At 39.5% G+C, this 16970-nt stretch overlaps 1 protein-coding gene across 2 annotated transcripts in view; it reads right to left on the bottom strand.

The window, feature by feature from the left end:
* ext1b (exostosin glycosyltransferase 1b) overlaps window positions 1-16970 on the bottom strand; it is a 77587-nt gene that overhangs the window by 13657 nt on the left and 46960 nt on the right. For both annotated transcript variants that reach the window (XM_056741159.1, XM_056741158.1), the window contains exons 3-8: window positions 11756-11849; window positions 10047-10154; window positions 8857-8976; window positions 7362-7494; window positions 5213-5331; window positions 2384-2479 (exon numbers count right to left, since the gene is read on the bottom strand). In XM_056741159.1, coding sequence (XP_056597137.1) covers window positions 2384-2479; window positions 5213-5331; window positions 7362-7494; window positions 8857-8976; window positions 10047-10154; window positions 11756-11849 — 670 coding nt within the window. The remainder of the gene's footprint in view (window positions 1-2383; window positions 2480-5212; window positions 5332-7361; window positions 7495-8856; window positions 8977-10046; window positions 10155-11755; window positions 11850-16970) is intronic.

Raw genomic sequence — 16970 nt, forward strand, 5'->3', positions numbered from 1 at the left:
GAGAGAGAGAAAAAGAGCGAGCGAGAGAAAGAGAGAGAGAAAAAGAGCGAGCGAGAGAGAGCGAGAAAGAAAAAGAGTGAGAAAGAGAGAGAGAGAAAAAGAGTGAGAGAGAGACAGAGAGAGAAAAGAGAGAGAGAGAAAAGAGAGAGAGCGAAAGAGAGAGAGAGCGAAAGAGAGAGAGAGAGAAAAAGAGCGAGAGCGAAAGAGAGAGAGAGAGAAAAAGAGCGAGCGAGCGAGAGCGAAAGAGAGAGGATAAATTGCTCCTTTCATGTTTTTTTCCTTCAAGTCTGTTGCACTATTTGTGTAGAACTATTTGGTGTGTGTATGTGTGTGTTTATGTGTGGTGAAGAGAAATACTAATAAGATTCAGATATTTACAATATCCACATCACACATAAACATTACAATTCTATCAAAAACACCCACAAACACTTTGATTCACCGTCTGTCAAAAGAACACATGTACAAATCAAGTCTCAACGACCACCACATAAAAAACTCTGACACAAATACACAAGAAAATAGTATCCAAATGCACAACTAAACAGGAAACCGTACACACACATGCTTCCCAGTGTAAATCCCCCTTCAGTCACACAAGGTGGGCAGAGAACTAAACCCAAAGCATCTGCTCTCTACACACTATACACACATCCTGAACTCACAACCTTACTAAGAAACAACAGACGACCGATCACAACTGATACCATCATATCCCGCCCCACATTATTTCCAGATGAGCGGTATGTTTCATGCAAAAATGCGTCGCACATTACGGTTCAGTGAAATAAAAGCGGTTTTACATCGCATTGCGAATTCTGTTTCATGTTATCTTAATGAAAACCACTGCAGAGAGGACCGGCGCTGCTTAAACTTCACAATATTCTCCGAGGGGCCTTATGTACTGCGGGAAGGGGAGTGTTTAATACAGAAAATGCCCAGAGAGCAACACTTCAGTGTGGTGTAGGGTCACACTGTCAGTCATGGCTTAAAAGAGCCGTCTCTTCATACATCAAACCGGATGGGAACACACACACACACTGCACTCTGTAAACAAGACGGGCACAAGCTCGACAAACCACACGCTGACTGGCACTTCTTCAGTGCTCTCATTCCTCAGTCAGAGGAAAACTAACCCTCTCTGCTCAAAACACAAGGAAACGGACCCAAACAAAATCCAACTTCTCTATAAAAACTACTACAAAAGACGCCCCGTTACAAAATGGGGATTAGCAGAACAGCAAGATTTATACAGGTTTGTAACAATTTGAGGGTGAGTGAATGATGACAGACCCAATTTTGGGGTGAACTATCCCTTTAAACTGGTAGAAATTTGTATAAAAAAATATATAAAGATGTATATAATTTCATTTTAGAAAATCGTATACGATGAAAAAAAAAATAATGGATAATAACTTTCATTGTCAATGAAACAAAACTTTTTGTTATGCTGGTTAAAAGTCAATCACTACGTTGTGTAGATATGTTTATAAACATATAAATATCGTCTGTGGATGGTGCAGGATCATAACATGTTTGTACAATTATTGCATTTGGTCCGAATCAATGTTACATTTACCGCCGGCATGTTTTTGAGGCGGCGTGGCTTTAGAGAGCGCTCTGAGGGGTAATGGTGGGATTTTATTTTCAGTGCTAGCTTGCTATATTGTAAGCTTCTCCGAAATCACCTACCCTTCCTATCAAGACCAACAGATGAGGAGATTTTATTAAAAAATCATTTTGTTTCATTAAACAAAGTTTGACACAGTAATTGTGAGAATTTGGGTTTGTCTGTGTCCCACATATTATGTGAAATGTATTTCAATGATTATTGTACACAAAGTACTTGAGGTTAAATGCTGACCAGGCTAACGGAATGTTCCAGAACATCGTGCTTCCTTTTGCTAACAATAATAATAAATGTCCTTCTAAGAATATCTAACAAGGAACTAAGTCACGTGAATAATATCAATATAGGTCTGGTATGTTTCCATGACATATCTTTCAATGACATATTTACTTCCTCTTTTATGAATGTAAGTATTGGACCAAAAATTCAATACACTTTGGACTCAGATTGAACTGAACTTCTGTGTCTGTGTCATTCTTGGTCCCCAGGCCTGCAACTTTGTGTGTTCCATCGAATAGACTATTTAACCTTCTACCTAGGCAAAAAGTAATAATCTTACAGTAATGTTTAGAAAAGGTTTGTAATGAGTTTTTGGGTAAAATAATATGAGAAATACCACAAACCACGTTTAGTTGACATGAAATAAAACTAGCGTATCTTAGCAATTCAAAGTGACAGGTTGAAGAGGGATTCGAGTGTGATTACACCTTATATAAACCGTCAAAGAAAAGTCTAGTGGTGGTTGTGTCTCACCTTGTTCTCTCCTTCGATTACAATAATGGGCACTGAGGTGGCCGGCCATCGATGCTTGGCAGGTAAAGGCTTGTCACAATTCCACAATACAATAATCTGAAAAAGATTTTGAGATCGTCAGCCACGAAACCAACAGATTTTCAATTCTTTTAAATAACACTTCACATTTCTGTTTCGATGCCTTGTAGGCAGACACCCACAATAATCTATTTCCGTTTCTGCTTTGTTTTTCAAATTCTTCATTAAGCATCATATTCTCATTTTTTACACTTTATTAAAAAGCCAAAAATACATAAAAAAAACTTGCACATAAATTTAGAACGTCGCAAAATAAAACAAGCTGTGAATATCAAACAAGCAACATCTTGACACCTCAGGGGACTAAAGGCTCCAACCTTATATTTATGCTGTGTATTGAAGGTCAAATGCTTTCCCGTGTAGCCCGTTTTAATATTAGATTGTAACAAAGCGCCTCGAATTTGACAGGGAAACTACGCAATGTTGGGTTTAATTTACCTCATGTCATAGACCTCAACATATTCAATCATTTTCATTTTGTTTTGTCACATTCAAGTGTCTTTGAATGATAACACCTCCGAATTGACTGTCTCTATACGTTAACACTCGTAAATGTTTCACATGAAGCGTTTTACGAGGGGCCCTTCCTCTCCGAGCGAGTCTGTGCTTCTGATCTATGAAGGCAGTTTACAGAGAAAGCTAAAATAACCCATTAGAAGAGCTCAAGTGTATGGACACATCCCAATAACCATTAGAGAGCACGGAGGTACTTTTTCGGGAGCGAGTGTGCTTTCATTCGACAAAACACTGAGATGAAACGTTAGTTCAATATTAAAATCATCAAGTGATGAGAAAATAAAACTTAGAAACCATCAGGTGTTGTTTGTTGACATAAGCACACATCCTCAAGATACGATGATCTACTTCAATATTGTACTTTTTGCCAGTTTATTTAAAGCTGCAATCTTTAAGTTTTTATCTTTACAACGTCAAATTACATCAAACACTTCTCAGCACGATTTATATAAATCATTATAAACTCACATTTTTCGATGTATTTGTTAAATCACTAATGTTTATTTTTACATGTACATATTTTTGTTTAGTCTTGTTTTATACACAGCTGTTGTGACACAATGCAAATTGTAAAATTAAGAATTAAACTTGACTTGCAGCTTTAACTATTTAAGATACAGTTCACCCAAAAAGGTTTTGCCATTGTTCACCTTGCTGTTAAAACTCTGTGTACTCTTTCTTCTGTGGAACACAAAAGAAGTTATTTTGAGAAATGTCTCCGTGGTTATGTGTCCGTACAATAGTCAATAGAGCCTCAATGTTACTGGGGCACCAACGTTCTTCAAAATATCTTTTGTGTTCAGCAGAGGAAAGAAACATGACGGTTAACATTTTTTTTTATATCCCTTTGAAACACAGCTCCTATACAATCTAACATTTTAACACGAGACGAGAGCTGTCCGAAATAAAAATGCACTTTACTAACATCGTGGTTTAAAGCGCTTACTTTACTGCATCTTTCATTTCATTAACTCCCAATCGCACAGCTCTGGAAGCTCTGAGCAGAACGTAATAAATGAAAGCTCTACTGTCTAATGATATTACATGCAGAAGGATCAGGAGGCTCTTCAAACTTTAAGTATTCCATAATCTATAATAAGATCGGAGACATAATTAAACTACTTAAACTCCTCGAAACAAAACAAAGCTCGAAGGTTGGATTTTTTAAAAGCGCAGGCCGCTTAATGAATGTCATGTATGCGAGCGGCTGGAAAAAGGTCTGTGATACGGCTACGGCTTTGCAGTCTCGTCATAACTTCCTGTTGAGGATGTATGAGGTGAGAAGCGCAAAAGTCCATGCCTGGCTGGATTTAAAGTTTTTTTTAAGTGCCATTAGCAGAAGGTTCCTCTGCAGCGGATCAAAGAGTTTAAATGCAGATGGTATCTCTATCATCTTTCCTGTGTTTTGGGGGGTGGAGGTATGCACGTTCGCGCACATGCGGCGAATGCTTGCTCGCAGCGGTAGGCCTCGGTGAGCTGGGATGCAAGAACAAGCTCAAAAGCCCATCTTTCTCTTCGCCCCCCTCGTGTTTTTTATAACGCCTGCTCTTCTGCTTCCTCTCCTCAGCGCAAAGGCTCCGTGTGATGAATTGGAGCTAAAGGGGCAAGCGTTGCTTTCCCCATTTCTCCACTTTAACTCGAGTGCGGCACTGGATTGAAGCGCAGCCGGAGAAACAAAAGCCGAGCGTTCGACAGACGAGTCTTTTCAAGCCCTCCTGCAGAGGAGACGGTCTGAGGAAACCGGCAGCTTGTGTGTGCGCAACATGCGTCGCGTACTCAGCGGGGACACGTAGCATTTAATTCACCTCCTCTGCTCCTCCCCCACCAGCCTCCCTCTCTTTCGCAAAGTGAAGAGGAATCAATACGTTTTGGTTCCCAGGGTGGAAAACACTTTAGAAAGCAGTGGATGCCATGGAAACGCAAGGGCTGCTGGGATTCCTGGGCACTGAATTAGTCCCTGAAGTTTAAGAAGGGTTCAAACTGAGGGGGTGGCGGAGCTGAAGCATCTAGATGTGCGGAGAGGGTGACGCTTCCATGCGCTTTAAGGTTTAGAGGTATCACACAGAAGAAAGAAAACAACATTGCATATCTCGGTTGGACACGTGACTATATTCCAAACACAAATTTGAGTTTTCTGCATGGATTCATGGTTTAGAAATGTCTCTGAAATACAGCAAACAACACTTTGTGCTTCTAACATGTGTGCGATGACGCCAAAGAATATGAAGTTTTTACCTGCGAGCAATACTGGGACTTGGCCACTGAGGCGAGGAGTTTGAGAATGGGTTGAGACTGAGAAACCAGAGGGGTGACAGCATGGATTACAGCCGTGAATTTGGGATTCGGTTTAATCCCTGAAAGAAAAACAAGAGAAGAAGAGAATTACTTTGAAATCCAAACTTTTTCTGAAGTTCTTGCATTTCTGCACTTTTAAATGGAGACAATTTGCACACTTAAAGGAACAGTTCACTTTTTTTTTCCCATCATTTATTCAAGCTCATGTCGTTCAAAACCTGTATATGACTCTAAAGTGTTACACAAAAGAAGATATTTTGAGAAATGTCTCAGTGGTCCACACAATAGAGATCAAAAGGGGCCAATGTTATGCGGTTACCAACGTTTTTCAAAAGATCTCTCTTTTGTTCTCCAGAAAAGTCTTACAAGTTTGGAATGACATGAGAATGAGAATATTTTTGGGGTGAACTATCCCTTTAAATCCCTTTTCAGATCTCCCAATAGATCAGCTGTTTAAAAAAAAAATCGAACTTTTTTGATGATAAGATATGGTAGACAGTCTCCTGTAAAACGCTGCTCCTGAAATAACTCACATTAACACATCCTTAATTGCTTCAGCGGTGACCGGCGCACAGACACAACATGATCATTCTTGTCTTCGCCAGTTTTTTGTTTGTTTTTGCTACACCCGCATTTTCCCACTAACAAGAGGTGCTCGATCAAGAGCTTCATATTGATTGGTCTGACAAGCGCTGCAGATTAAGATGGAAGGATGCGTGGGCTGCATAAGCAACTGCGGCAATGTGCGACTTTAAATGCGAATATGGATTTTGCCATGCAATTACACTGGGCGGGTCGATAATCTATCACATTGTACAATGGCTGTCACTTAGCTACGTGGTTAAATTTGTAGATATCAAAGCACCTCTGCAATTAAGGGGTGACTGGAGAGGGTGTTTAAAAATAAAACTGATGATGATAAAGGACAGAATTGGAGGCAACACAACTGGGGTTCTGAATGAGGCTACTAGTCAGATATCTGGCAATGATGAGACTGCTGTCTGTAAAAGATGAAAGGAAATCGTTCGGCGCTATGATTCCTCTCCATCGTGTATTAGAAAGCTCTTTAACTCAAGAAACATTTAAATGTTACCTCAAAACTTCATATAGAAGTTTAGAAGAAAAGAGACTCACATTGAAGAGTTTGACAAGTGAGACTGACTATGTCTGAAATTGTTTTTAGGATCATCATTCTCTAGCACATCCACTAAACTAAATCACCCTTGTGGACTCTAATAGAAATGGCATCCTCACCTGCCTCTTAAGCACTAATAGAGTCATAATTCATCTAATTTAATTTATTAGACTTGATTGGACAAAGATGTTACCCACAGGTGTAGGCAGAATATTATAATAACCAACCAAATTATAGTTTCCACTGAGTAAAATGTTCTGAATTAATGCTAATCGAAAAAGAACAGTTTGGCATCGCTATATTCACATATACTAAATGAACAAATAAACAAACAATTTCATTTTTCTTTTTTTTGATTTGTTCATTTAATATGGTGACTTTAAATGACATACTAGCACCAGTAGTGTTTTTTATTTGAGCTTGTCAGTCCTACTTTAAAACAAAGTGCACCATGGGTGAACGTAACATATGTAGTTTATTCGAAAAAAAACAGATAACTCTGCTTTTAATTTTTTTTAATTATGTAAACATGTTTCTATTGTGTTTGTTTGCTTTATGGATATTACTTGAAACATTTAAAAAGATAACTGTTTTTGAAAAAATAAAATAAAGCTGCAATCTGTAACTTTTGCCTCTCTATTTATCTATGTTTGAATCTCAAAATTCTTTTCACAGTCACAGTTCCCACACTCTGATCTGACAGCTCAGATTATAAATTATAATTATAAGATTACTGTCGTTGATCAAGCTATGATAAAAAGACAGTTTTCATTTTTGTAAATTTGCGCAATAACTGATTTGAGTTTATTCTTAATAAAAACAGATTGCACCTTTAAACAGAACGAAATGGCCAACACCCCTTATTGTGCACTTTGAATCGAGTGACTTTAAACACAACTTGTTTTGAACCCTATACCCTAGTTAACGCTATAAAGAAACATGATGGTGAATTACCAAGATCAGCATAGAAGAAAGGAAAGTCGCCCAGGTAAGAGGAGTACAGGGGCAGTGTAAAAAGTCCACCGGGGTGACTGTTCCACATCATAGTGCTCCTGGACGTCTGCTGAAGCACTCTGTCCTGAATGATCTAAACAAACAAACAAACAAACATGTCTTTAGCATTAACAATTAAGGACATTGCAAACACTCATGACCAAAAAAGCTGTCATATTACATTTCTTTGTGAAATTAATGTTTGAATTGAAACTTCATCTGAGGTGCAGCTCCGAGTGCATAAACCACAAGATAAATGATCAAATGCCTCAGCGGTTTCACCATCTTCATCGTGCCAATCAGCTGCTCGCACCATAAAGACGAGCGATCGCTTCTTTGGCCTTGAGTGAGTCTGTCGGCCGCGAATAGCTGCCGTAAAAACAAACAAAGACCGATTGAGTTTTTGTTGCTGACGTTTCTTTTTTTTTATATCGTGACCCTTGGTGGCAAAGAAGCTTGACTTACTGACCGACTGACTAATCTCTGGCAATCGGATGGGTTTTCGTATAAACTAGATGTCAATGAGATCTTCATCCCAGATTCCTAATACGAGCCTAAAGATTCATTTGTACGAGCACAAATGACAAAGCCACAGAATTCACAGAGTAGCAGCTGGATCATTGAATGCATTCGTAAGAAACTGAGATTCTCGGGCATTTAATTTCATGATGTGCCTACAAAAACAGTTCATGTGGACAGAAACACAGCTAGTACATTACATTTGAGGTGACCAATGAAAGCGACCCCCGTGGGCGGCGTTCGATAGCGTTGGGATTAAGCCGTGGTCTTTCCCCCCTAACCGAACCCCCACCTGTCATCTTAAAAACTCAATCTGAGAGGTGATGAAAGGCCGTTCCTCCTGCTCGGCTGAACGTCCTCACTTTTAGTGACTTAAGACGTGTGATTGACGACTCAATCTTGCAACAGGATGGCCGCACTCTTCCAAGTGGAGGGCAGCAGATGAAGCGTCTCTTCGGATGCTGTCTGTAATTGCAATGATGGTGTACACGCACGCCGTGTGAGGTTGGAGGGGTTTGACAGGCTTGTGTTCTGGGGTTAACTGCTGTGATTTGTTGATTGTAGACACTTGTATACGTGTGACATTGTCAGTTGCTAAAAGTGGTTGCGGTAAGGCTAATCTATGCCGATCCATACAAGTGGTAGTCTGTCAAACAATTAACTCTGAGATATCTCAACACCGCGTTTTCTCCCGAGTGCTAGTCAAGCTAATGATTATCCCACGCGTCTCTCTAAGGAGGACAAAAGGTTATTGAACCAAGGTCATAAATCACAGAGCAAACACCAAAATAGTGTTTTATATAATTAAACCCGCCGTCTGAAAGTGTCCACAACATCTAATGCCTAAATAACCTCGAGCGATTATATAATTTGTGTAAAAAGTCGTATGTATGTGTGTGACAACGCGAGACAGAATGACTGAACGGCCATTGCTTACTTCTAAAGTAGTGAGCACAATCTTCTCCACGGAGGAGAAGTAAGCCTCCCACAAGAACTGCGTCTGCTGTCGTAGAGCCAGAATCTTATCCTGATGAATGGAGTGCACCGTAGATGGGATCTGCACACACGCAAAGAGAGAGAGAATCAGTACACGGCTGCTAGAGAGGTTATGTATGAGCAAAAAACTAGACAAAACAAAACGGAGGTAAAAAGAGGGTCAGTCATGAAGGGAAGTCTTTGCTTATATGTGACCCGGGATGACAAAACCAGTCTTAACTAGCATGGGAAAGATTTTAGTAAAAGACAAAAACACATTTTATAAATCAAAATGATCGATTTTTCTTTTATGCCAAAATCATTAGTATATTAAGTACAGATCATGTGTCATGAAGATATTTAGTAAATTTCCTACATTAAATATATAAAAACTTTATTTTTGTGAGTGGATGGCCTGCCACAGTGCCCCTGATTAACAACTTTAAAAATACAATTTTCTCAATATTGAGTTTTTTTGCACTCTCAGATTCCAGAGTTTAAAAAGGGTTGTATCTCAGCCAGAAATTGTCCTATTCTAACAACTCCTATACCAATAGAAAGCTTATTTATTCAGATGTCAGATTATGTAAAAATCTCCTATAAGACTGGTTTTGTTGTCCAGGGTCGCATATGAGGTGCGTGTCCAACATTATCTCCTATAAGGTGGTCAAACTTTTTTCACCCCAAAAAATGACTTTGACTTACAGTCTTCTGCAGAAGACAAAAGAAGATATTTTGAAGTGGGTAACCGAACAACGGTGGTACCAATGACTTGCATTGGTTTCGTGTCTACACAATAGAAGTCAATGGCTTCAGCTGTTGTTCGATTATCAGTTTTTTTTCAAAATATTTTCTTGTGTGTTCAACAAAAGAAAAAATAGTCAAAGGTTTGAAATGACAAGAGGGTGAATAAAGGATGACAGATTTTCTTTTTTAAATGAACTATCCCTTTGAGCCTATCAAACTGTATAATTGGCAGAAAAATCTGCATTATTCATGTAATGTTTACCCAAGTTTGCGCTTTGAACCACAGTAGGGACTCAGAAGGGAGGGACAAGAGAGTATACGACCAAGTCCCTCTATTAAAGTGTGCGAATTCACCAAACAATAGACATTGTGATGGAACGATCCTGCAATGGAGCGATTTCTGACCTGCAGCAGGAGCCTCTCGTCCCCGATCACAGCGGCCGTGTTCCAGTCGATGACCTCAGAGAAGGGGAGTTCCCATCCATTACTCAGCATAACCGGTACACAGGCCGCCTGGAAACACACGGGGTCACAGCGTGAGTCATGGGTTGTGATTTGATTACCGGACCACGCGAGGAGAGAGGGCACACGTATAAAGAATAAACAGAGCAATACAACACAACACATTAAATGGCTTCCAGAAGAGCTATTAGGCGAGTTATGAAAACTGACGCAAATATACCAGCCTACAAACAGCTACAGAGAACAAAATATACATTAACACAATACACTGTTATAACAGTCAACAGAGAGAAAGGAGGCAAGAGAAAGTATGAAAGTGGGAAAAAAGTGAGTTTCCTTTGAAATGAAGGACAGGTGCAGAAATACAGAGATGAGCAGCTGTTGTGTCTGACGGCTATTTGACGTAATGAGGACCTGCCATACAAAAGGTCATTAAGGTGTCAGCTGAGCACCGTGGTGCTGCAGGGCATGCAAGTCTGCTCTTACACACTGAAGCACATCTGAATTCAAGCAGGGTGCTTTAGATTTACCACACACACACACACATAGTATATATAATGTGAAAGTACAGTATATATATTGCGCCACCCACTCATAATTCAGTAACGCATTTGAGAAGACGAGGGAAAGTGAGTGATTCTTACTCCACGTTTGCCACCTCATTACAGAACATAAGCTGATCTCTAGAGATCCATTGGTCAGCTGTTTACCACTCCTGCAACACACTCTTATTATATATATGTGTGTGTGTGTGTATCTATATACACAGCATATGTGTTATGTATGTACTGCATGTAATTGTTTCACAGAACATGTGGATAGGCAAATGCAAAACAGGAATGTGTTTGTAAGGACGCTAAACCAATGGTGAAGCCATCGGAAGAGTTTGCGGCGTCATCTTGGAATGCCTAACTGAAAGAGAACAGCATTGACCTAAAGTCAAAATGACAATGTAAAATAACCTGTTTTTTAGCTTACTAGGTGCGCGATAGGAGGTTTTTAGTTCACCAGTGTTTAAATATATTGTTACTTCTGATGTCATTTCCCATGTTTGGTGATTTTGGGCATAGTAGCGACATATAGAAATCAATGTATAGAAGGTGAGTGTGTATTGCACACTGTTGTAATGTCACGTGTTAACGTTTAGAAATAAAGCTTCATGACCTAAAATGACATACACACTCTATTTATCTGTATTTACATTTCTGAATCAGCAAATTCGTCATATGTTGAGTTGTCCAGTTAGTCTGCTGATCTGATATGTATGCTACTGTATTAAAAAGCGTAACTCATTCTATATCTAATAAGACGGGAAAGTTCATGACTTTAAATAATTAACCATTTACATGCTTAAGACATTTGTGTTGTAAGAATGTACTGTAAGACTTCAGATATAAAAACAGGGACTGGTAAGTTACTGCTTTATCGTTAATATGTGATAACTCCCTTTTATATTTAGTAGAACGTTTGGGCATACTAACATGATATCAGTTTAATGATGTCAGGAGCAATCCAGTCATTTATGTAGATAAGTGTTTGTAAGGATGGGAGGATAGACAGACGTTTCCAAGAATAGACAGACGTTTCCAAGAACATACAGAAATACCTGAAAAATACTAGAAACACAGGTGTGAGTGTTTGCATGAGTTCACCTGCAGAGCCTCCAGGAAGCGAAAGGAACCCAGCCGTCGACCTCGCGGCACTAGGCAGAAGGTGGAATTGTGCAGCATTTCACGGTAGTCATACCTGCACAAACACACACCAAAACAAAAACATTAAACTTCTTAGTCATTTTGCATCACTTGTGGCTGGATGAGGTTATGACACCTGCCTGCACAAGCCAGTCACATACATCAGTAAGATGAGTATTTGTGCGTGAACAATTTAGTCACACCGTCTGAACATCGCAATGCTCCTCCCATATCAAACACACACAGTTATTTCTATCCACCACACACTCTGACCATCTACCACATGGATTGTTTCATCTCGCACAAGCAAAAGATGGAGCAGCGTCAAAGAGGTCCGCAGGTCAAAGAAGCGGACGCTTATTTATTGGGCAGAAAATCATTCATCATTTACTGGCGGGCGTGCGAGGTGAAGGTTGTGCGACCGCGGGCGATTGAGTCACGGCACAGACTTCAACACGCTATCATTATCCGTGTTGCGATGATCTTGCTGAGTCCGGTGCAGCTGTGCTGTTTGCCTCCTCAGCTCATTGGTAGATGCTGACTTGAATACTGCCCGAAATGGCACACACACCGATCTGGGGAACAGAGGCACAGAGGCCATTCTGTCGCAAAGTGAACAAACAAGGCACGCCTGTGAACACACACGCCCGCGCCCCAGCTGTCTGGATATCAGACTGATCCTGCGTTAATGTGGTAGAATATAAATGAGGCTGGAGAGATAGACCAGGTCTCTGCGGTGCCATTTCACGTAGATTAGCCACCTGAAGAGCAATATCAGACAGTCTGTAAACACACCGGCTCGCGTCTGGCCTCAAAATGTGTGGAGAGGACAGAAACACCACATTTTCCATTTGGTCGGTGAACGCCACAGGATCCTGTCTTCACCTGTCCATATTGCATTTTAGAAGATATATAATTCTCTCCAAGCAAACCAGCATAGAAAGACAAATAGGACTGTAGCAATGAGGTTAAAAAATAACTGTGAATATTTTGTCCAAAATAAAGAAAGCTTTGACCGAGTTCTCGAACTTTATCTTTCCTCAGTATCATTATTGATACAGTTGTATATGGAGTCTGCTATCCCCTTAAATTTACAATGTTATTGTATAATTTTCTAGTTATTGTTCAAGGCGTAAATGGGCCTTTAGGAAACGTCAGGAAAAGCGTGCATGTGCCTGATGGACACCATCACTTTTTAGTAAGGGCTGTGTGCATGTTGCCTACTTTGATTCAAAGCACTTCGGCAGCTATTCCGTCAAACCCTGAGCATCTTTTGACCTTGACATTCAGACCACTCAAAACTGAGACAACAGAGATGATGAACCGCATGCATTTATGCACAAGTGAAGAGTGTGCCATCGCTCATTTATACACAAACAAGTGTTTTGTGAAGTTAACCTGTGGTAGGGAGAATCTGTGTGATCTATGTCCGACTAAAAGCAGAGTGCAGAACAAAAACCCGAAAACGATTCGAGTGAATTATTATTATTAGAGTCTAACAAATGAAGAACACCCGGCGTGTTTGTGTTTATTTCACAGGTTGGGTACAATTACATTACCCTGCCCGAACGGAGCCCCTAAGCACGGCTTTATGCACCGTCTCCATAGCAACTCTAGTTAAATGCCTCCATTTGGAGTGTGTTAATTATACGTATTCTGCACATGCTTGGTGGGGGGGTTAAAGCACAATGAGGTAATGTTTTTACAATTTCCACCGTTTCTATTCTTTCTCCTTCCATCACGTTCGAACACCTCCCGAAAATGCTGCCCCCTATTCCAGATCTGAAGAAAAGCTTGTCTGGGAAGGGAGCCAAAATGGCCGTCGCTTCAGCGGTAGAACAATCAGCCTGAGGCCGTTTGTCCATCCTCACGGACATCAATCTCATGAGAAAAGCTCAGAAAAATAACCAGAGCTCAATATGGACAAACACATGCGAGTTTGAAGAGCGACATTAGCATAAAACATGACTATTCATAAAATATTGTGCGAGTCTCAGGTGGAGACAGATTTATTTCCATGGTAGATGTGGGAGCTGCTGGCATGGTCTTACGAAAACAATCATTGCAATAATTCTAATATTGGTGTATTATGTACAGCTATAAGAAAAGTAAATATTTGATGTATCACCCACTCCTAGTGTCTACTTTGACTAGGATCTATGATCATATCCAGTAGTGTTTCCTAAGCAAAGGTTACAAAGGTCATGGGTTTGATCCCCAGGGAACACGCATACTTATAAAATGCATAGCTTGTAATGGAGTATAGCACATATTTAACCATAAGTTGCTTTGCATAAAAGCGTCAGACAAATGCATACGGTAACCTCACGTGAGCATATAGAAGTTACATTTGTATCCAACAGTGTGACTAAAACTTCATCTTGAACGTTAAAGGTCTCTATTCGTTCACATTCACAATACATAAGCACCCAGTGATAGATGATTCTTATTTGATTACAGTTTAATGGGAGAACATCTACAATTACAGTTACAGTAATTATACCCATTGTTAGATAATCCACATAGAAGACACGAAAGTCAACTGTGATATCACAATATTTACATGCACAGAATAAAGACTTGACAGTCAAACAGGGCTACTACAAGGTGTGTATTGCTGTTTGTGTGTGTGGATAAGAGCCCTATGAAGTGTCTATTTTGTCCTCTCTCCAGAACTTCCACTTTAAATAATGCATTAGATCAATTAGTGCTCATTAAAGTTTACGCTAGTTTCAATTTGCATTCACAATATAAGATAATATAATATAACATAATATGAAGAGGCCCTCAAGCAAACAGCACCTTTATAGTCTCGTCATTTTCATGTGCTTGAGATACTCATTTGAACTAAACAGAGGTCAAATTACACATGACGAGTGACTGTTACCAAAGATATTAATATGAACAAGATGCGTCACTGCAATTGTGATGAATGGGGCGGATCGCAAAGCTCGATATGGCCGCCCTAGCAAAGCTTTGCGCATGCGTAGTATCTAAAGCAATTTAAAAAAAAAAAATTAAGTACAATTTGATAAAAACATTTTTACAACATTATTGTATAGTTTACGTCATTTTTTATGTTGATTTTAAATATGTTGTCTTTTAATTAAGATTTTATATTTTCTCCTTTTTCTATATGGAAAACAATGAATAACAGAACATGGGACATTTATATTTCACTACACAGTCACAAAATTTAGCAAATGCTTAATCAACTTTGATAAAACAATAGTTCTGTTCCAAAGTTGTCGCCATAGGCAGCAAACCCTATACGACTTTCTTCTGTGGAACACAAGAGATATTTGAAGAAAAGTCTTTGTTTTGTGTCCATACAGTCGACGTCAATGTGGACCAATTCTGTTTGGTTACGAATGTTATTCAACATATCTTCTTCTGTGTTCTGCACAATAAAAATGTCATACAGGTTTGGACTGACATGGGTGTGAATAAATAAAAGATTTTCATTTTAGAGTGAACTGTCACTTTAATGTGATTCTGACATCATGTCAACAGATGAGGTTAATAAAAACACTATTATGAATGTCACCTCCTTAGGATTTTCCTGGCAAAACCGTCCTGAATCCTTCACATAAAAATGAGTCTACAAGATTTTATTGGCAGCCTAGAAAGCTGGGGGTTTAGTTACAAGCTGTTTATACATTGGCAATAAAAATGATTAAAATATTACAATTCTTATAGTCCCTTAAGCGGTTTTATTAGGCTTTAAAACAGAAAATTCTTGTATGACCGCAGCTAAATATGACTCAACTTCTACCCTCAAGACTTCCACTATCATTTCCATGTCAAGATCATCTTCGGTTGTTCCAGATGCTTGGCAAGCTCGTCGTGTACGGGCACTCTAAATTTATCATGACAGGTTTATCATGAAATCTTTTCAATTTGTCCTTTCATCTACCTTCCTCTCTACAAAGCAAAACAGATTAAGGATATCGCTTCATTTTTGCGTAATTGTAGTGACTTGGCATGGCCGACGCTGCACGGCACAAAACGGAAGCAAGATCAAATAAGTCCCAGGCTTTGTTGAATCAGTCGTTGTTTGGGATTGACAACCATCAAGCCCCTTTTCTATTTCTGTGATATCCGTGAATAATGCACGTTACCATAGTGACAGTGACAGAAGTGATAATCAAAGATGGTGCCTTTCAAAACTGAAGCGACGTTATTTAATAAAGTCTGAGTTGTCAATTCGTCTGTCAGATCTTACGAAACCCGACAGCAAGCCTTTCATTCATAACGTTCCCAACAATAATTAGTGCTGCTTTATTGAAACACAGAGTTTAGATATAAAACCAAAGAGAACGGTGGTGAAACAAGGCTATCCTGTTATTCCCCAGACACATTTTGTCTGGCTTGCTATATCCTGTCAGGACACTACGATGAAAAACGCTTCTTGATCAGCCAGCCCATTGGGGTACAGGGACACGCTTTGTAAAATACTGTCTGTCCTGTCAACACAAAGAGAATATTTAGTCGTGAACTGCTGTGTGGTCTGAATGGTTGGAAGGGCAATTCAGACCCAAGCATGTTGATGACCAGATGTGCCTCAAAGCACCAGTTTACATCCAGATGGCTGCTAGGACTGTGATGACGTGACGCTGGGTGGATTTGGGACATGTCAGCACAAGTCTGTCTCTGGCCTCTCTCTAGGACTGTGTGACAAGCATTTACAGATAGAATAGTCGCTTCTTTCATGGATCACAGACATCAATGGTAAAAATATTCCTAAAGTCAAGTGTTAAATGGATAAGCGGGATGAAGTTCTACTGTTACAACCCTTTATAAACTGGAATAAACTGAAAACATACTGATCTACAAATATAAATAAGCAAATCCTTTTACATTGTGAATGGTGAAAGTGACATTTACCCCTAAATAACGCAAAACTGCCCAAGGTATCTGATCTACGGTGTTCTGCCTCGTTTAAAGGGACTGTTCACCCAAAAAAATGTATTCTGTAATACTGACCCTCAAGATGTTCCAAATCTGTATATATTCATTTGTTTTGATGAACACTACGAAAGATATTTGGAAGAATGCTTATTACCAAACAGTTCTTGGCCACCATTGAAAAAAAAAATCGGAATAATATCAATGGTAGTCAAAAGTGCCCAAGAACGGTTTATTTGCATACATGCTTCAAAATATCTCCTTTTGT

Source organism: Triplophysa dalaica, chromosome 25 (genome assembly GCF_015846415.1).
Source record: "Triplophysa dalaica isolate WHDGS20190420 chromosome 25, ASM1584641v1, whole genome shotgun sequence".
Taxonomy (NCBI): domain Eukaryota; kingdom Metazoa; phylum Chordata; class Actinopteri; order Cypriniformes; family Nemacheilidae; genus Triplophysa; species Triplophysa dalaica.